This window comes from Neoarius graeffei, chromosome 2 (genome assembly GCF_027579695.1).
Source record: "Neoarius graeffei isolate fNeoGra1 chromosome 2, fNeoGra1.pri, whole genome shotgun sequence".
In the NCBI taxonomy this organism is placed as follows: domain Eukaryota; kingdom Metazoa; phylum Chordata; class Actinopteri; order Siluriformes; family Ariidae; genus Neoarius; species Neoarius graeffei.
This window is the reverse complement of record NC_083570.1, coordinates 88,899,423-88,920,583: the sequence shown is the minus strand read 5'-3', so window position 1 is coordinate 88,920,583 and position 21,161 is coordinate 88,899,423. Positions and strand designations below refer to the sequence as shown.

Here is a 21,161-nt window from a genome sequence, read left to right as displayed (position 1 = left end):
ATATTTAATTTAGTTTAATTTGTTTGCTAGGTAGAAAGAAATTTTCTCATGATATTTGGTATTTGTAATATGTACTTCAAGGCCTGTATAAAAAAAAACTCAGGTAAAGTAGGGATTAATTTATAGATATGTTGTGACAGTTTTTGAATTTCCACCATATAAAAAATTACAACGTCATATAGTTTGAAAATCCTTAGTATTTTGACTGTTTGCAAGGAAATGATAAAAGTTTGTATTGTCTTCAAAAGAAAAGGTTTTCATTTCTTCAAGACTGACACAGTACCATTTTTATCTGTTTGTTCATACTTTAGCACAGCATGTCTGGAAATGTGGGACACATAATTTCATTGTGGGTTTGCCTTTCATATAGTCAATAGTGGCACTTCTAAAACATTATTTGTGACATTTTTTATTCGTATATCAACAGGTCTTGAAAAATTCTTCACCTAAGGCATCAGGAAGATGTAATAACTTGATAAATGAACATTTACTTCAATTTAATATGCTGTACTCAGCAACATTGTATAACTGACATGTAGCAAAATAAAATTTGTTTAACGAATTGTGAATATTTTCTAAATTCATAACCAAACGTTTCATATGATAAAATAAGTAACTAATTCTCAAATGCCACACAAAGTACATAAAATTTTTATCATTTTTGGAGTAGAAGCTTAGCACCGTCTATAAAAGTAAACATAAATCTCTAAAATTGTATAGAAGCACTACACACACTAAAATCCCTCCATACTAACCAAAGTATATATTTATATTTCACAGTTTTGCTTGGTTCCCTGATCCTTACCGTGTCTAAAAAAAACCCAGTGTTTAATGCATATAATACCCATGAATTCTTGAACCAGAGTTATTGGCTGTTTCAAACATGCATGTTATGCTTATTTTCTTACAGTAGTACAGCTTTTCTATATATGCATCATCAACATTTGAATAGTCTGGACAATTTTATAACTTTATAAAAAAAAAAAAATCCTACCTCAAGCGTTTTGTGTCAATGTCCAGTTTGAGGCAAACCACACCCCCTCATATGATGTCAGATTAACGACGTCATGTTATTTCTATCAAGAAGTTTCTTTGCGAGGGCTGAAGAGCATACTATTTGACCTTCAAGTTTCAGCCAAAAAAAAAATGCTGTTAAGTTTATATTGCCCAAATTACCTCATGTCCCAAGATAGCCAAATTATGTTTTGGGATTGGAGGACTGGAGAATGTCCTCAGGAAGGACTTCAGAAGGGCCTGTTAATTTTCAGTGATCCTCAAGAACAAAAAAAAAATCCTCTAAATGTGATATTTAGTAATCTTGTAGAGGTAAACAAATTTCAGCTCTGACCACGTGCAATAATCTTATATGACTCTGAGTGACGCTGTTGGTCAGGGTGTGCAGTTTTTATATATTCATTCTGGATCCTCCCCTGTATTCTGACCGCATGCACACACGATTTTTCTTCACTTGGTCCTGTCTCTTGATCAAAAATACATCCTTTGATTAATTATTGCCTTTTATTTTGTATATATATTTTGTCTTTTACGTAAGACTGTTCATTTAAGTCTTAATAGTGTCGAATTTTGAGTCCCAGTAACATGTATGGTCTTTGTTCCCTCGATGCCCGGATAAGAGACTCTACTGCCCGCGTTTCGACATGGCTGACGATGCTTCTGCTTGGATTTGCTTTTGTCATGGCCGTTGCGCACGGGCAGGTCCGTTATTCTATTCCCGAGGAGATGAACAAGGGATCAGTGGTGGGAAATATCGTTCAGGATCTCGGTTTGGATGTAAAGAGACTGAAATCTGGCCGAGCGCGGATCTTTACAGAGGACAGTCGTGAGTACATCGGTCTGAATGTGGATAAAGGCTCTCTGATAGTGAGAGAGAGGATAGATAGAGAGGAGCTGTGCGCTCAAGTCTCTCCATGCTCCGTACATTTTCAGATTATTCTAGATAATCCCATGGAGCTGCATCGAGTTGATGTAGAAATAATAGATATCAATGATCATGCCCCTGCTTTCGAAAGAAAAGAAATCATTATTGAAATAACGGAATCTGCAGCCGCTGGTTCACGGTTTTCTTTAGACAGTGCGCATGATCCTGATGTCGGGCTGAATACACTGCAGAGATACACCCTTAATCCCACTGACCATTTCACTCTGAAAGAATTATCACGTAGCGACGGCACCAAATATGCTGCAATGGTTTTAAAAACACCTTTAGACAGAGAGGAACAAGAGGAGCATAATTTAATTTTAACAGCATTTGATGGTGGAACTCCTCAGAAATCTGGAACAGTTAAGATAACTGCCACTGTTCTTGATGCAAACGATAATTCTCCTGTGTTCACTCAGCCAATATACCGAGTGTCTTTATCAGAAAATATTCCGAAAGACAGTTTAGTAGTGACAGTCAGTGCTACAGACAAGGACAAAGGATCTAATGGAGAGGTTACCTATTCATTTTCACAAAATTCAGGAAAACAGGCCATAGAATTGTTTAATATTAATTCAAAAACTGGGGAAATAAAAGTTAAAGATATCTTAGATTTCGAAAAATCCAAACAATATGAACTAGATGTCGAGGTGATGGATGAAGGCGGATTAACTGATACCAGTAAAGTGTTGATTGATATTACAGATATTAATGATAATTCCCCAGTTATCAGTGTTATCTCATTTTCCAGCCCGATTCCTGAAGATTCCGCCCCGGAGACTGTTGTAGCGATGTTGAATATTAAAGACTTGGACTCCGGGAAAAACGGACAGATTAAATGCTCAGTGAATTCAGATCTGCCGTATCGCATCAAAGCGACATCCTCTAATTTCTATAGTTTAATCACTGACCGTATTTTAGACCGTGAAATGTTTTCTGAATACAATATAACGATCACAGCTACAGATGAAGGATCTCCACCTTTATCTACAAATCAAACCCTGAGGCTTAAAATATCGGATGTAAATGACAACGCCCCTGTTTTCCAGCGTCACTCATACACCGCTTATGTGATGGAAAATAATTCACCTGGAGTGTCTGTATTTGCAGTGACAGCAACTGACAGAGACTCTGGGAATAATGCGCGCATTTCCTATTTTTTGGAAGATCTTTCTGTGAACGGAGTTTCTGCCTCGTCTTATATTTCAGTGAACGCAGAGAGCGGAGAGATTCTTGCTGTTCGAGCTTTTGATTTCGAGCAAACAAAAGAGTTCAATATTCGCGTCAAAGCGCAGGACGGAGGCAACCCGCCTCTCAGTAGCAACGCGAGTGTGAAGATTATTATTCAGGACCAGAACGACAACGCGCCTCAGATTCTGTATCCGGTCCAAACTGGTGGCTCTGTGGTGGCTGAAATGGTGCCTCGTTCAGCAGATGTGGGCTATCTTGTCACTAAAGTGGTGGCTGTGGATGTGGACTCTGGACAGAATGCCTGGCTCTCATATAAACTGCACAAAGCGACAGACAGGGCGCTGTTTGAAGTGGGCTTACAGAATGGAGAAATCAGAACCGTGCGCCAAGTCACTGATAAAGATGCTGTGAAACAGAAACTCACTGTTGTAGTGGAGGACAACGGACAGCCCTCTCGTTCAGCTACAGTCAATGTGAACGTGGCGGTGGCGGACACTTTCCCTGAAGTGCTCTCCGAGTTCACTGACTTTACGCACGACAAGGAATACAACGACAACCTGACATTTTATCTAGTGCTGGCCTTGGCTGTGGTTTCATTCCTCTTTATCGTCTCCATCATAACTATAATGTCAGTGAAATGCTACAGATGGAGACGTGAGCGGATGTTTTATAAATCCGGTGCCAATCTGCCAGTTATTCCATATTATCCACCCCTTTACGCAGACGTAGGAGGAACAGGAACTTTACAGCACATGTACAATTATGAAGGTTACAGAACCACTGACTCTAGAAAGAGTGATGTGAAATACGCCAGACCTCCTACTGAGAGCATCATTAGTCTGGACAGCAGTGGAACGCAGACACTTGCGCAGGGCATGAAATCTTGTGACGACTCTGATCAGGTGAGACCTTCTGAAATTGGTGGACGCGTGACGTCTTTCATTGTTTGCTAGGTTTCACATTTAATCTCGCAGTGGTATAATCACATCATTTTACTATTGTCTAAAAGTTCTCGACTTATTATTAGAAATGGTTTGATTCCAGGCCGTGCGGTGTGTTTATGTTGCTCACTTTGACTAATACCCATTCCAGGGCAAGAAGTATTGTTGCTGTTTGTTTTCCGTCTAAATTGGTATCAATGTAAACAATATATTTATATATTGGTAAATATTTAATTTAGTTTTATTTGTTTGCTGGTTAGAAAGATATTTTCTCACGATATTGGATATTTCTAATATGTACTTGAAAGACCTGAATAAATATTCAGGTACAGTAGGGATTAATTTCGATATATTGTGACAGCTTTCGCCTCACAGCAAGAAGGTCCTGGGTTCGAGCCCCGGGGCCGGCGAGGGCCTTTCTGTGTGGAGTTTGCATGTTCTCCCCGTGTCCGCGTGGGTTTCCTCCGGGTGCTCCGGTTTCCCCCACAGTCCAAAGACATGCAGGTTAGGTTAACTGGTGACTCTAAATTGACCGTAGGTGTGAATGTGAGTGTGGATGGTTGTCTGTGTCTATGTGTCAGCCCTGTGATGACCTGGCGACTTGTCCAGGGTGTACCCCGCCTTTCGCCCGTAGTCAGCTGGGATAGGCTCCAGCTTGCCTGTGACCCTGTAGAAGGATAAAGCGGCTAGAGATAATGAGATGAGATGAGATGAGATGAGGTGACAGCTTTTTTTTTGAATTTCCACCTTTTTTTCCTATCAAAATTACAACACATCATATAATTCTGAAATGCTTACTGTGTTGACTGTCTGCAAGGGAATGATAAAAGTTTGCATTGTCTTCTACAGAAAAGGGTTTTCATTTCTTCAACCTGACAGTACCATTTTTAATCTGATGATGAGTTGTTTAGCACTGCAAGTTAAGAAATGTGGGACACATAATTTCATTGAGGTTTTGCCTTTCTTATCATCATCAGTCGCACTTCTAAAACATTATTTGTATCATTATTTATTCATATATCAACAGGCCTTGAAAAATTCTTTACCTAAGTCATCAACAAGTTCTAATATTGTATGAACAAACTTGATAATTGAACATTTTCTTCCATTTAATATGCTCTACTAAGCAACATTATATAGTTGACGTACAGCAAAAGGAATTTTGCTTCACCAGTTGTGAATATTTTCCAAATTCATAACCAATCTTTTCATGTAATAAAATAAGTAAGTAATTTTCAAACACCAGAAAAAATAAGTAACATTTTATCATTTTTTAATTAGAAGCTAAGCACAGTATATAAAAAATAAACATCAATCTCTCAAATTGTATAAAAACACTACACGCAATAAATAAATAAATAAATAAATCCCTGGATATTTAGTAGTAGGCCAAAGTACTGATTTATATTTCACAGTTTACCTTGTTCCTTAAGATGTCTTTAAAAACACACACAGTGTTTACTGCACATAATATCAATCAGTGAATTACTGAACCATAGTTATTGGTTGTTTCATACATATATCCCTTCACTCTTGCACTCTCTACTTATTGTCTTTTAAGACTGCTCTGATAAACCTGAATGTTGCTGTACCAGCTTACAACACCTATGTTTGAGACTTCTTGGAAATGTACTAAATTATAAACACCTACCCATGATTTGATCACTATTTATGCTTATTTTCAAACAATAGTATGTCTTCTTGACACTGTAAAATTTGATAAGTTCATCTTACTTAAAGAAATTTAGGAAACTGGTTGCCTTGAAATAGTTAAGTAAATACAGCCATTACCTTCATGTTATGTTTGCTTAATGACTATGATTTACGGTAAGTTTACTTAAAGCAACCCAAGTTAATGAGACTTAACAAGAGAATTCTGCTTACTTAATAGAATTCAAGAATCTGACTGCCTTAGAAAAACAAGAGTCATCAGAAGATGACAGATCACCCCGGCCCCCACATGAAACCCCACTCCAAATTTTCCTAAGTTGAATTGGTTGCCATGGAAATATGGAAAAAATAAAAATCACAGAAATCCCAGAATCTCAAAAGGCATCTCTAGCTACTTAACAGACAGTGGCATGCAAAAGTTTGGGCACCCTTACTGAAAATGTCTGTTACTGTGAATGGTTAAGTGAGTAGAAGATGAACTGATCACCAAAAGGCATAAAGGTAAAGACAACACATTTCTTTTCAGTGTTTTCTGAAAGATTTGTGTATTATTTTTGTTTTTTACAACTGGAGAGTGAAAAAAGAAAAGGAACACCATGCATGTGAAAGTTTGGGCACCCCAATACATTTGAGTTCTCAGGTAACTTTTACCAAGGTTCCAGACCTTAATTAGCTTATTGAGCTGTGGCTTGTTCAAATTCTTCATTAGGAAAGGTCAGATAATGCAGATTTCAAAGCTGTATACATTTTCTGACTCCTCAAACTTGTCCCTAAAATCAACAGCCATGGACTCCTCTAAGCAACTCCCTTGCATTCTGAATAATAAAATAATTGATGCTCCCAAAGCAGGAGAAGGCTACAAGAACATAGCAAAGTGTTTTCAGGTAGCTGTTTCCTCAGATTATAATGTTATTAAGAAATGGCAGTTAACAGAAATGGTGGAGATCAAGGTGAGGTCTGGAAGATGAAGAAAACCTTCTGAAAAAACTGCTCATTGGATTGCTAGAAAGGCAAATAAAAACCCCTGTTTGACTGCAAAAGACCTTCAGAAAGATTTAGCAGACCCTGGAGTGGTGGTGCACTGTTCTACTATGCAGCAACACCTGAACAAATATGACCTTCATGGGAGAGTCATCAGAAGAAAACCTTTCCTGTGTCCAAGCCACAAAATTCAGCATCTGAAGTTTGCAAATGAACATCTAAATAAGCCTGATGCATTTTGGAAGCAAGTCCTGTGGACTGATGAAATCAAAATATAACTTTTTGGCCACAATGTGCAAAGGTATGTGTGGAGAAAAAAGGGTGCCAAATTCCAGGAAAAGAACACCTCTCCAACTCTGAAGCATGGGTGTGGATCGATCATGCTTTGAGGTTGTGTTGCAGCCAGTGGCACAGGGCACATTTCATTGGTCAAGTGAAGCATGGATTTGAATAAATACCAGCAAATTCTGGAACCAAACATCACACCATCTGTAAAAAAGTTGAAGTTAAAAAGAGGATGGGTCCTACATTAAGACAATGATCCAAAACACACCTCAAAATCTAGAATGGAATACCTCAAAGGGCACAAGCTGAAGGTTTTGCCATGGCCCTCACAGTCCCCTGACCTAAACATCATTGGAAATCTGTGGATAGATCTCAAAAGAGCAGTGCATGCAAGACAGCCTAAAAAACTTGTAGAACTGGAAGCCTTTTGCAAGGATGAATGTGTGAAAATCCCCCAGGTAAGAACTGAAAGATTATTAGCTGGCTACAAAAAGTGTTTACATGCTATGATACTTGCCAAAGGGGGTGTTACTCGGTACTAATCATGCAGGGTGCCCAAACTTTTGCTTCAGGCCCTTTTCCTTTTTTGTCATTTTGAAAATGTAAAAGATGAAAATAAAAAATAGTTTTTGCTTAAAATATAAAGGGAATGAGTCATCTTTAACTTTATGCCTTCTGGAGATCATTTCATCTTCAACTTGCTTAACTCCTCACAGTAACAGCAATTTTGACCAGGGGTGCCCAAACTTTTGCATACCACTGTAACTGTGGGATTTCGTGAAAAAATTCCTAATAGTTTTTGAAATGTGCTCTGCAAATTAAAATGTTTACAGACGGACAGATGAACAGAGCGATAGCTATATCCCCCTGCATTATATACTGGGGGTGGGGGTAGGTTACCCCCATGCCTCTGGGGTAGAATTTTTTTATGCCAGAGGTGAGGACAAGGACAGTCTGATGTAAAACCTATGACCTGAGGACCTTGCTGTCACTGTCTCAGCATGCTTGGCCATGGCAGATGAACCCCGGGTGTAAAGGGTGGGGCCGTATTGCCCACACTGCACTCCACCTTAAAACTCCAATGCGCAGGCTTGAATGACACACCTACATCTACAGCCTGCTTCCCAATACCAACTATTCACAAGCCCTGTAGTGATGTGAATGGGGCAAATATGGCAGGTGTAAGGTGACACTGGAAGCCGCAGTTCCAATCCTGCATGCAGGTATTTCAGGCATATGGGTCATTTGATGTTGACTCTGGAGACAACAACATCATTCGGCAGCATCCTGAGTGACCAAGCAGTCTTCTTCAAGGACAGCACTGCTTGCTGCACATTGAGAAGGGCCTAGAAATGGTAGCCTAGCCAAAGCTCATTTCTACTTCACCCAGGTGGCTAGTCGCAGTCAAGGGGCACCTTCCAAGTGGTCAAACAACAAGAAAGGGATGGCTTACATCAGCCTTACAAAGTGTACAAGGACTAAAACTTGCATGCTGGAACATCAGGTCCATGCTTGATACAGTAGACAGTGGTCACCCAGAATGACGCTCCACACTAGTAGTGCACAAATTCTCTCATCTGAATATTGACATCACTGCTCTCAGTGAGATACACTGCCCAGGGGAAGGCAGCCTTCAAGAGCAGGGCACTGGCTACACCCTGTAGTGGTCAGGCAAGCTAGAAACCAAGAGACACCTTTCAGGCATTGGCTTCATGGTCAGGAGTTCCATTGCTTCCAAGCTTGTAAACCTGCCAACCGGCCGCATCATCTCCATGCACCTTCCACTGCATAACAAGCAGCATGCCACATTCTTCAGCGTGTATGCCCCAACTCTTCAAGTAGATCCTTCAGAAAAGGACAAGTTCTACACTGATCTGCACAATTTCATACAAAACTGCCCTGCAGACAACAAGGTTATTATCCTTGGCGACTTTAACGCCAGAATAGGCCAAAATTCAAAAGCCTGGAAATGTGTACTTAGCAAGCATGGTGTTGGAAACTGCAATGACAACAGGCACCTTCTGCTAGAGTTTTGCACAGAGCACCACCTCACTATCAACAACACCATCTTCCAGCAGAAAGACAGTCTGAAGACAACCTGAATGCATCCTCAGCCTAAGCATTGGCACCTCATAGACTGCATCCTGGTGCACCAGAGTGATGTACGAGACATCCTACACCAGGGGTGGTCAACCCGCAGCTCAGGAGCCTTATGTGGCTCTTGGCATAAGAATGCAGCTCTCCAACTTAAATAAAAAAAAACCTTTGATCATTTTTTGTGTGTCTTCCCTCTCCTTTTAATTATTGTTATGCTTGTGTGTATTGGGCTATTACAGCTTAAAAGAGCCACAAACATGCCACGGAACCAATTATCTTGGGGTGGGGTGGGGGGGGGGGGGGTGGAAGGGAGGAAACAACCTGCACTGCACACTCCTGTGCATGCGCACAAGTTTTACAAAGTTTTCCCAGCAAGCTGTGATTCATTCACAAAAATGGCTAAATGCAAAGCTAAACGCAAATATGAAGATGAGCACAGGACATTTCTTGAGGACTAGGAGGACGCTTACTTTTTTGTTGAATGAAAAGGCAAGCCTTTCTGTCTGATATGTGATACATCATTAGCACATCTCAAAGCTTCAAATCTTCAGTGCCATTTCAGCATGCTCCATTCAAACATCAACAAGGAATTCCCTAAAGGTACTGAACTTCGCAAGCACAAATTAAACACACTGAAAAGTCAGGCAAAAAAACAGACCCAGATGTTCCAACAATATGCCAAGCATGCTGAGACAGTGACTCTTGCATCCTACAAAGTGGCGTGGAACATTGCCCATGCTAAAAAACCATACAATGAAGGAAATTTTATTAAACAGTGCCTCACTGACGTGATTGAAACCTTGGCTCCAGAAAATAAAAAACTGAAAGATTCAATCAAAGACCTCCAACTGTCATGCCACACCATTGAACACAGAATATCTGTCATAAATACAGCAATTGAATCAGAGTTACACTCTGATCTTCAAAAATGTGCATATTTCAGTGTGGCATTAGATGAGTCTTGCGACATTCAAGACAAGCTGCAGTTGGCTATATTTGCATGGTCAGTGTCAGAAGATTGTGTGTTTAAAGAAGAACTACTTGACATTGTACCATTAAAGGACAGAACCTGTGGCATTGATGTGAAAGAAAAAATGTCTGATGTTTTTGAGAAAGCCAACCTGCTATTACAGAAGCTAACAGCAATAGCCACGGATGGGGCTCCCTTAATGATTGGATCTGTGAATGGACTTGTGGGGCTATGCAAGGCTGATGACTCATTTCCCAAGTTTTGGAATTTCCACTGCATCATCCATTGGGAGCAGCTCATGTCTAATGCCGCTTTTCCACTACAAACGCGGCTGAGCCGTGCCGTGCCGAGTCGAGCTGAGTCGGGCTGAGCGGGGCTGTTGAAGTTGCATTTCGACTACAACCGCGCTGAACCATGCTGGCTGGAAGTGGGTGGACACATTGGGTGGAGTTAGCGAAAGTGGGTGGACGTCATGTGATGTCGTTAAGCAGCGCAAACAGTGACATCAGTGACAGTGGCGGAACAAGTCAGAGCCGGGCCGGGGGCGGGGCAAATGACCGGGCCCTTTATTAAAGCTTATCATAACATCATTTTAGGCTACAAAATGTCCGCAACTGCGGTGTTTACCAATTTCAACACTACCGGGTGCAACTATGTTATTTAGTACATCAAGTCCTTCAAACGAACATGTAACTCAGAAACAAAAAACATTAGGATACTGTACATGGCTCATAATAAAACATCAATAGCCTATACTGCGCACATTATTTGAAGGGCATACGAATGAGCGCTCAGAGTGGTGACAGGAAGAGTCAGAAATAAAAGGAGGGCGGTGCAAACCTCACTGAATGCACTGTGTTTACCAATTTCAACACTACGGGGTGCAACTATGTTATTTTGTACATTAAGTCCTTCAAACGAACATGTAACTCAGAAACAAAAAAACATTAGGCGACATACTGTACATGGCTCATAATAAAACATCAATAGCCTACTGCGCGCATTATTTGAAGGGCATACGGCGAGCCTTGCGCTCTGCGAACTCATCCACGATGCTCTGTATGTCACTGATTCAGTGATCTTTTAAGCGGTAGTCTCACGACCGAATAGTAAACAATAAACATGGAGGACATGGAGTCGTTAGTGTTGCTGGTCTTGGTGCTGTGGCTTGTTAACAACGCGGACAGATACTGGCAAGAGCGTATAGATGAGGCGAGGCGCATAAGGCTTCAGAAATTCTCGTAATTCGTAATTATTATTCTTCCGGGTTTGCGGTGTTTACAGATCCCAGCGCGCTCGCGGGGCGTGTGTGGGCATGTGAGGACACGCCTCCTCACCAATCAGTGCACAGGGGAGTGTCTGCTCACGCCTCCAGCCTCAGTCGGCTCGCTTTGGCTCGCTTCAGCCCCACTCCAAAACGGTGCGAGTTTTAGGGGCTAAGCAGGGCTGAAACGAGCTGAGTCGTGCTGGTTTTTGGTAGTCGAAACGCGAGCTGTGTCGGGCTGAAGTGAGCTGAAGCGAGCTGAAGTGAGCTGAAAAAGGGTAGTGGAAAAGGGCCATAAGACGCTGAATTTAGACCACGTCATGAAGCCAGTGATGGAAATCGTCAACTACATCTGCACGCATGCTCTTAATCACAGGCAATTCATGAATCTGATCACTGAACTGGAGTAAGAGCTGCCAGGTGACCTGCTGCTGCACTGTACTGTGAGGTGGCTTTCTAAAGGTAAAGTGCTTTCTCACTTCTTTGAGCTTTTGGATGTGGTGAAAATGTTTATGGAGGAGAAAAAAGAGACTATCCTCAACTATCAGACCCCAAGTGGCTTATAGATTTGGCCTTTTTGGTTCACATGCTGTCAAATCTGGACAAATTGAACCTGGATCTGGAAGGGAAATTCAAAATGCTGCCTGACCTGGTAGAAAGTGTGTTTGCATTTACCAACAAACTGAAGCTCTTCAACATGCATCTTTGAAAAGGAGAATTAGCGAATTTTCCCACTCTGTGCAAAGCAAGCGGAGCAGCCACCGCTGCCGCCCTGAAAATGGCAACAGCTGGATATGCAACGCTGCTTGAAAAACTTCAGGGGAGTTTTATGGCCAGATTCGAGGACCTACAGCAGAAAAGGCCACAGATCACGTTCCTCATTGACCCATTTAATGCAGAGACGGACTGCTTAAAAGCCCCACTTGTCAATGATGAAGCTGTGACAGAGATGGAGATGATTGAACTATCCGAGGATGATAGACTGAAAGCTGTACTGAGGGAAGGGCTCCTTGAGTTTTGGAAAAATGTGCTAATGGAAATATACCCAAACGTCAAACAGGCTGCACTCAAGCTACTCTCAATGTTTGGGTCAACATACGTCTGTGAGTCCTTGTTTTCCACTCTGAAACTTGTGAAATCAAAGCATCAATTTGCTCTGACTGATACACATGTGAAAGAACTGCTCCGAGTGGCCACAATGGAATACAAGCCAGATTTGAGGAGGCTTACTGAAGGCAAAGAATACCAGAAGTCTCACTGAGTTCAAAGTAGCAATAAGGTTAAAAAAAACTTCTCACATATTCTGTTTATTGGATGCTATTGCAAATGTTTATATTTATATGTGGACTTGCCTAAGTCCTGCTGATATTTATATCAGTGAGTGAGTGATTGAATGAGTGAGTGAAATAACTGGCCACTGGTCTTGGTAGGCAGGACTTGAAGTGTGATGTGAATCTGGCTGAGCAAAAGTCTGGCCTGTAGTCTTGGGATGAGTTTAAGCCCATTTTTGTCAATCTCCTGTTTCATAGTGAGGGATGTATGACATTTGTGACATGGTAAATTGTTAATATTTCATTCTGTGTATGTGTATACATATATGAGGGAGAGAGAGGGTGGGTGTGTGCGCGTGTGTACATAATGTGGCTCTTTGCAATACCATAGTAAAAATTTTGGCTCTTAGTCCCTGGCTGGTTGGCCACCCCTGTCCTACACACTTGAATGATGCCCAGTACAGAGTGTCATACTGACCATCATCTTGTCCACTGCAAACTCAGGCTGCACTTTAAACCCAAGCCAGAGAGAGAAGGTGCCCCGAGGAAGAAATTCCAGGTTGGCAACTTCCAGTCAGCCAAAGTGAAAGCTGAATTTCAGGAAAATTTTCAAGTTAAGTTTGAGGATCCCACTTTGTTTCCTGATCCCTCCCCAGAAATGTTTTGGGAATGCCTGAAAAGCACTATCCTACAAACCTCTGAGGAAATCCTAGGGTTCTCTACAAAGAAGAACACAGACTGGTTAGATGAAAACAACCAAGAGATCCAAGAATTGCTGGCAAAGAAGAGAGCCACCCACCAAGCTCACCTTGCTCAGCCATTCTGTCTTGTGAAAAAAGCAACCTTCTGTCTTGCATGGAGCAACCTCCTGTGCAAGATTTGAGTGATCCAGAATGAGTGGTGGATCAACCTCATAGAGAAAACTCAGCTTTGTGCAGACACTGGTGATGACGGGGGGTTTACGAAGCCCTGAAGGCAGTGTACGGCCCTTCACACCAGGTCCAGAGTCCCTTGCACAGTATATATGGCCAAGTGCTCCTCACAGACTGTACATCGATCCTGAAGCGGTGGTCAGAACATTTTCAGGCTCTCTTCAGCACCAACCGCATGGTCACAGACTTGGCAATTCTTTGCATTCCTCAACAACCAGTGGAAGCTGAGCTGGATGAGATTCCAACCTTAGAGGAAACAGTCAAGACCATAGAACAGGTAAAGAGTGTCAAGGCAGCAGGAATCAACAGCATTCCACCAGAGATCTGGAGCTCTTTGTCTGTTGCTGAGAGAAAGGAAAACTACCACAGGACCTCTGCAATGCAGTTATCATCACCCCATACAAGAACAAAGGGGAAAAAATCTGACTGCTCCAACTACCAGGGGATAACACTGCTCCCTATTGCAGGAAAAATCCTGGCAAGAGTTCTCCTGAATAGACTAGTGCCCAGCATTGCGGAAACACACCTCCCTGAGAGTCAGTGCAGCTTCAGAGCCCACCAGGGTAGAACTGACATGGTTTTTGTTCTCAGGCAGCTCCAAGAGAAATGCAGGGAGCAGAACAAGGGTCTGTATGTGATGTTCATTGATCTCATGAAAGCTTTCAATACTGTAAGCAGGAAAGGTCTGTGGCTGCTCATGGAACACCTAGGATGTCCCCCAAAGTTTCTCAAGGTGGTCATTCAGCTGCACAAAGATCAGCATGACCTGGTCAGACACAGCATTGACCTTTCAGAGTCATTCCCAATTGGCAACAGTGTCAAGCAGGGCTGTATTCTCATGCCGACACTTCACCATCTTTTTCAACATGATGCTCCAGCAGGTCACACATGATCTTGATGATGAGGATGGTGTCTACATCTGTTACTGTACTGATGGCAGCCTGTTCAACCTGAGATGATTACAGGCCCATACCAAGACACTGGAACAACTCAGCCATGAGCTACTCTTCGCCTATGATGCTGCCCTTATTGCTCACACAGAGGCAGCCCTTCACTGTATTACATCCTGCTTCACAGAGGCTGCTCAACTCTTCATCCTGGAAGTTAGCTTGAAGAAGACAGAAGTTCTCCATCAGCCTGCACCTCAGGAAGAGTACCAGCCTCCACACATCACCATTGGTGAGACAGAGCTGGACACGGTCCATCAGTTCACCTACCTGGGGTACACCATTTCTTTAGACACCAAGATTGACAAGGAGATTGACAACGGACTAGCCAAGGCAAACAGCACGTTTGCCAGACTGTACAAAAAAGTCTAGAACAGCAAGCACCTGAAGAAGAGCAAAAAAGTCTGTGTGCTCTTGTATGGCTCTGAGTTGTGGGTCACTTATCAGCATCACATGCAACTCCTAGAGCACTTCCATCAGCATTGCCTCCACACTATCCTCAACATCCACTGGAGTGACTTTGTCACCAATGTTGAGGTCCTCCAGCAGGCATAGGTCACCAGCATTGAAGTCATGCTGCTGAAGATGCAACTGCACTGGGCAGGGCATGTCTCCAGGATGGAGGATCACCAGCTGCCTAAGATTGTACTGTATGGCGAACTGTCCACTAGACACCGTGACAGATGGGCACTGAAAAAGAGATACAAGGACTGTCTCAATAAATCTCTTGCTGCCTGCCATGTTGACCACTGCCAGTGGTCTGACCTAGCTGCTGACTGTGAGGCCTGGTGCCATATCATCCACCAGGCTGTCTCCTCCTTTGAGAACTCCCACTGGGCTAGCCATGAGGATAAAAGGAGAAGAAGGAAGACCCGTGTTACAGTGCTATACCTGGAACAGACAGTTTTCCCTTGCAGCTGCTGCAGTCAGACCTGCCTGTCCCGCATTGGACTGATCAGCCACCAGTGCACCTGCAGTAGACATGAACAGCCCCCTTCATAATCTTCATTCACAAAGCCAAGCCATGATATGCCTGGAGGATAATAAAGTAAGCAGAGCAAAAAATTCTTAGTCAGAAGTATTTTTTTATTTGAACAAAAACAAATTCCAGTCAAAATGAATAATTTTTAGCATTTTAGAAGCAGCACACATCTACTGCAAAAGTACATTTTTCAAAGTCTGGAGTTTTGGCCTCAATTCACCTCTTCCTAGGTTCAGCATGACCCTTTGAACGAAGTCAAAAATGTTCTTCTTTTTTTTTTGGGGGGGGATAGTCCAAATGAAGATTATAAATTAGTCCACAAGTCAGGCAAATAGCTTGAGCATGGGTTCCAAGGTGATCCGTCCTGGCCTCTATTTTCACATGCAAAGTTGCAAAAGTTACATGTCTACTGCATTAATGTTATCTGTCTTCAGCTTGTCTTCAAGCTGCAAAAAAAAAAGAGAAATCTCAAATATGGATTCAAAGCCATGCATTTTTTAAAAACAATGCAAAAAAAAAAAAAAACTACTTTCAGTGCTCGCATGAAGCAATGGGAAGTAAGATTGGCTAAATTAATGGTTTTCTTCAACAACTCACCTGAAATAAACTTTAACCTAAGAACCCCAACAGTGAGTCCATATAAAGTAACTCTGAATTCATGAAAATTGACTAAAGTTATTTCAGGTAACATAGCTAAACATCCATGAGAGAAAAAATTCTGGCACCATACCTAGCAGCCTGAACAATATACACCTACACAAGTGGCATGGAAAACGTGCACCACCAAGCCCTATATTTTGTTTTTTAAAATATATGCATAATCAATTAACACTTCAAGTTAGATGAATAAAATTTACGTTAACAATTTTTGGTAGAGGTTAAACTGTGAATAGCTGCTGTTATCCTGTGTGGTGTGGTATCAGCTAACTTACCTAGCATTATTTAATATTCCTATTAGCCAGACATGTAATTACACATGAAGTTAATGTGTAATTAATTTAATTACAGAGAAATTATTGTTGTTAATAGAAAACACAAGCAGCTGTGAGTAATGAAACCATAGCTAACAAATGTGAATAAGCATTTCAGTTGGTTAACTTACTGAAAGATTCAGAATTCAGCTTCAGCTCTTTTGTCTGGAAGTGTGTGCGCACTTGCATGCACGCGCACATTGATTGTAAGTCGTTAGAGCTTTTGTGGGAATAGAAGTGCAACATTTTTTTTTTAATGTGCAAACCAAACTACCACGCATTGCTCCTCTGCACATCTATCATTTTACTTGGGTCTAAATTGTGTGGTTTACTCAGGTGTGTTATGTATTGGATCTCTTTAATGTAAAATGAGTAAATTACTAAAATGATATGAGATAAAACACTAGGTCAGCAAGAAATCAGGAAAGTATACGACTGTTATTTAAGAAAGTAGTAGTGTTACTTTTTACAGTGTAAATATGAATCATAAGCATTTTGAATATATTAGTCCTGACAATTTTATAACCTTATGAAAAAAATTCTTACCTCAAGCGTTTTGTGTCGGTCTAATTGGAGGCAAACCACACCACCTCAAATAATGGCAGATGAAATAGGTAATGTTATTTCTATCATGAAGTTTTGTTGCGAAGGGGAAAGAAGATAGAATTTGACTTTCAATTTTCAGCCACAAAAAAAAAAATGCTGTTACATTTATATGACACAAATTACCTGATGTCTCAGGATACCCAAATTCATGCTATGTTTTGGGTTTGGGAAATGTAAGGACTTCAAATAGGACGATTAATTTTCAGTGATCCTCAAGAACAAAACAAATCCTCTAAATGAGATATTTAGGAATATTGTAGAGTTAAGCAAATTTCAGCTCTGACCAGGTGCAATAATCTTATATCACTCTGAGTGACGCTGTTGGTCAGGGTGTGCAGTTTTTATATTCATTCTGGATCCTCCCCTGTAGTCTGACCGCATGCACACACGATTTTTCTTCACTTGGTCCTGTCTCTTGATCAAAAAACATCGTTGATGAATTGTTGACTTTTATTTTGGATATATATTTTGTTTATTTATTTCAGTCTGTTTGTTTATTTAAGCATTGTGTCGAATTTTGAGTCCCAGGAACATGTGTGGTCTTTGTTCTCTCGATGCCCGGATAAGAGACTCTACTGCCCGCGTTTCGACATGGCTGACGATGCTTCTGCTTGGATTTGCCTTTGTCATGGCCGTTGCGCACGGGCAGGTCCGGTATTCTATTCCCGAGGAGATGAACAAGGGATCAGTGGTGGGAAATATCGTTCAGGATCTCGGTTTGGATGTAAAGAGACTGAAATCTGGCCGAGCGCGGATCTTTACAGAGGACAGTCGTGAGTACATCGGTCTGAATGTGGATAAAGGCTCTCTGATAGTGAGAGAGAGGATAGATAGAGAGGAGCTGTGCGCTCAAGTCTCTCCATGCTCTTTACATTTTCAGATTATTCTAGATAATCCAATGGAGCTGCATCGAATTGATGTGGAAATATTAGATATCAATGACCATGCCCCTGCTTTTGACAGAAAGGAAATAATTATTGAGATCCCCGAATCTGCTGCAATCGAGTCACTCTTTTCTTTAGACAGTGCGCATGATCCTGATGTCGGGCTGAATACACTGCAGAGATACACCCTTAATCCCACTGACCATTTCACTCTGAAAGAATTATCACGTAGCGACGGCAGCAAATATGTTGAGATGGTTTTAAAGACACCTTTAGACAGAGAGCATCAGGAGGGGCATAATTTAATTTTAACAGCATTTGATGGTGGAACTCCTCAGAAATCTGGAACGGTTAAGATAACTGTCACTGTTCTTGATATAAACGATAATTCTCCTGTGTTCAGTCAGCCAATATACCGAGTGTCTTTATCAGAAAATATTCCGAAAGATAGTTTAGTAGTGACAGTCAGTGCTACAGACAAGGACAAAGGAACTAATGGAGAGGTTACCTATTCATTTTCACAAAATTCAGAAAAAGAGGCCATGGAATTGTTTGCTATTAATTCAGAAACTGGGGAAATAAAGGTAAAATCTTCCCTAGATTTTGAAAAGTTCAAGCACTATGAAATAGACCTAAAAGCGATGGATAAGGGGGGACTGACAGGTACTGGTAAAATGCTTGTTGAAATTACAGATATTAATGACAACTTTCCGGTTATCAGTGTTATCTCATTTTCCAGCCCGATTCCTGAAGATTCCGCCCCGGAGACTGTTGTAGCGATGTTGAACATTAAAGACTTGGACTCCGGAAAAAACGGACAGATTAAATGCTCAGTGAATTCAGATCTGCCGTTTCGCATCAAAGCGACATCCTCTAATTTCTATAGTTTAATCACTGACCGTATTTTAGACCGTGAAATGTTTTCTGAATACAATATAACGATCACAGCTACAGATGAAGGATCTCCACCTTTATCTACAAATCAAACCCTGAGGCTTAAAATATCGGATGTAAATGACAACGCCCCTGTTTTCCAGCGTCACTCATACACCGCTTATGTGATGGAAAATAATTCACCTGGAGTGTCTGTATTTGCAGTGACAGCAACTGACAGAGACTCTGGGAATAATGCGCGCATTTCCTATTTTTTGGAAGATCTTTCAGTGAACGGAGTTTCTGCTTCGTCTTATATTTCAGTGAACGCAGAGAGCGGAGAGGTTCTTGCTGTTCGAGCTTTTGATTTCGAGCAAACAAAAGAGTTCAATATTCGCGTCAAAGCGCAGGACGGAGGCAACCCGCCTCTCAGTAGCAACGCGAGTGTGAAGATTATTATTCAGGACCAGAATGACAACGCGCCTCAGATTCTGTATCCGGTCCAAACTGGTGGCTCTGTGGTGGCTGAAATGGTGCCTCGTTCAGCAGATGTGGGCTATCTTGTCACTAAAGTGGTGGCTGTGGATGTGGACTCTGGACAGAATGCCTGGCTCTCATATAAACTGCACAAAGCGACAGACAGGGCGCTGTTTGAAGTGGGCTTACAGAATGGAGAAATCAGAACCGTGCGCCAAGTCACTGACAAAGATGCTGTGAAACAGAAACTCACTGTTGTAGTGGAGGACAACGGACAGCCCTCTCGTTCAGCTACAGTCAGTGTGAACGTGGCGGTGGCGGACGCTTTCCCTGAAGTGCTCTCCGAGTTCACTGACTTTACGCACGACAAGGAATACAACGACAACCTGACATTTTATCTAGTGCTGGCCTTGGCTGTGGTTTCATTCCTCTTTATCGTCTCCATCATAACTATACTGTCAGTGAAATGCTACAGATGGAGGCGTGAGCGGATGTTTTATAAATCCGGTGCCAATCTGCCAGTTATTCCGTATTATCCACCCCTTTACGCAGACGTAGGAGGAACAGGAACTCTACAGCACATGTACAATTATGAAGGTTACAGAACCACTGACTCTAGAAAGAGTGATGTGAAATACGCCAGACCTCCTACTGAGAGCATCATTAGTCTGGACAGCAGTGGGACACGGACACTTGCGCATGCGCAAAGAGAGAAAGTTGGTGAGCCCTCTGATCAGGTGAGAGCTACAATAAAAATAGTTCTACACGCAAAGATATGGGGAGTTTTCTTATACCTTACATATGAAATACAAAATACTATTTTTCTGGCTTATATTACTGTCTTATCTGTAGTCAGTATATACATTTTAATAAGGTAGACTTTTCTTTGTATTTAATTTCTCTCAAGACAATTTCGTATTGCATTTTAGTATAAATTTAATCATTACTTTTTGTGGGGAGTGATCTCATCGAAACTAATCCTTTTGCCATTCTCGAGTGCCAGATCTGCCCCACAATGCAACAGCAAATATTTATCAAATGTATCATCTGCTTGTGAATTCTTCATTATCAGTGCAGTAGTGCCATATACCTGAATTTATCAGTGTGAAAACCAAATTCGTTGTCTCAAAAATCCTCACTGTCTAAAAAGATGTCACATGTTTGATTGGATATTTAATTATTCATCATACTTTTAATTATAACTGTTAGAACCAATTGAACCAATTGTTTAGAACCGATCATTCATCTTTTTAATCAGAGACAGAAATTCACAGATTATAGCAGTAATAAAAAAGTTAGAGTGCTAGCAAGAGTGTTCAGAATGAACATCATATTTAGCATAAATTATAAAATACAATTTAAAAGAAGATATCATAGGAACATATGAAATATGAATATATTTATATGGACATATATGAAGTGAATATAGGTTTACAACATATACACAAATCCTCTGAGTGAATGTGAAATTGCCAGTGCAATATGAACTCCAGAGAAGAGGAATGACTAGGGCAATGTATGGTGCAAACAGTGTAAAACAGCAGGTATGGAAACAGATGTGCAGCAAAGTAGCTGTGTCCAAAGTTGTATAGTGTACAGTAGTAATATTGTGAGGATCATCAATGCAGTAAGCAAAATGAAAGCCAGTGCCAAATGTGACATATGTACAATGAGCTTATTCTCGGGCTTGAGTGCACCATAATGTCCTGGGTCAGTGAAAACTTGCTGTACAGGGTGATCACTGATAGTAAGAACGACCTCCTGCACCTTTACTTGCTACAGTGGAGCTGAATGAGTCTTTTACTGAAGGTAATCTGTTGTTTGACCAATAGGGTGTGTGAGGACGTGATACACTGTCCAGGATGAATAATAGTTTGGT

General features: G+C 41.3%; 1 protein-coding gene across 7 annotated transcripts in view; it reads left to right on the top strand.

Annotated features, from left to right (window-relative positions):
• Positions 1-21,161, top strand: part of LOC132882001 (protocadherin gamma-A10-like) — a 180,925-nt gene that overhangs the window by 35,292 nt on the left and 124,472 nt on the right. Inside the window, exon 1 of one of the 7 annotated variants that reach the window (XM_060915161.1) lies at positions 1,600-4,032. The exons of 5 other annotated variants lie outside the window; for them this stretch is intronic. In XM_060915161.1, coding sequence (XP_060771144.1) covers positions 1,600-4,032 — 2,433 coding nt within the window. Of the gene's footprint in view, positions 1-1,599; positions 4,033-17,580; positions 20,020-21,161 lie in introns of those variants that run through there. One more of the 7 variants, XM_060915159.1, reaches the window with a different exon arrangement.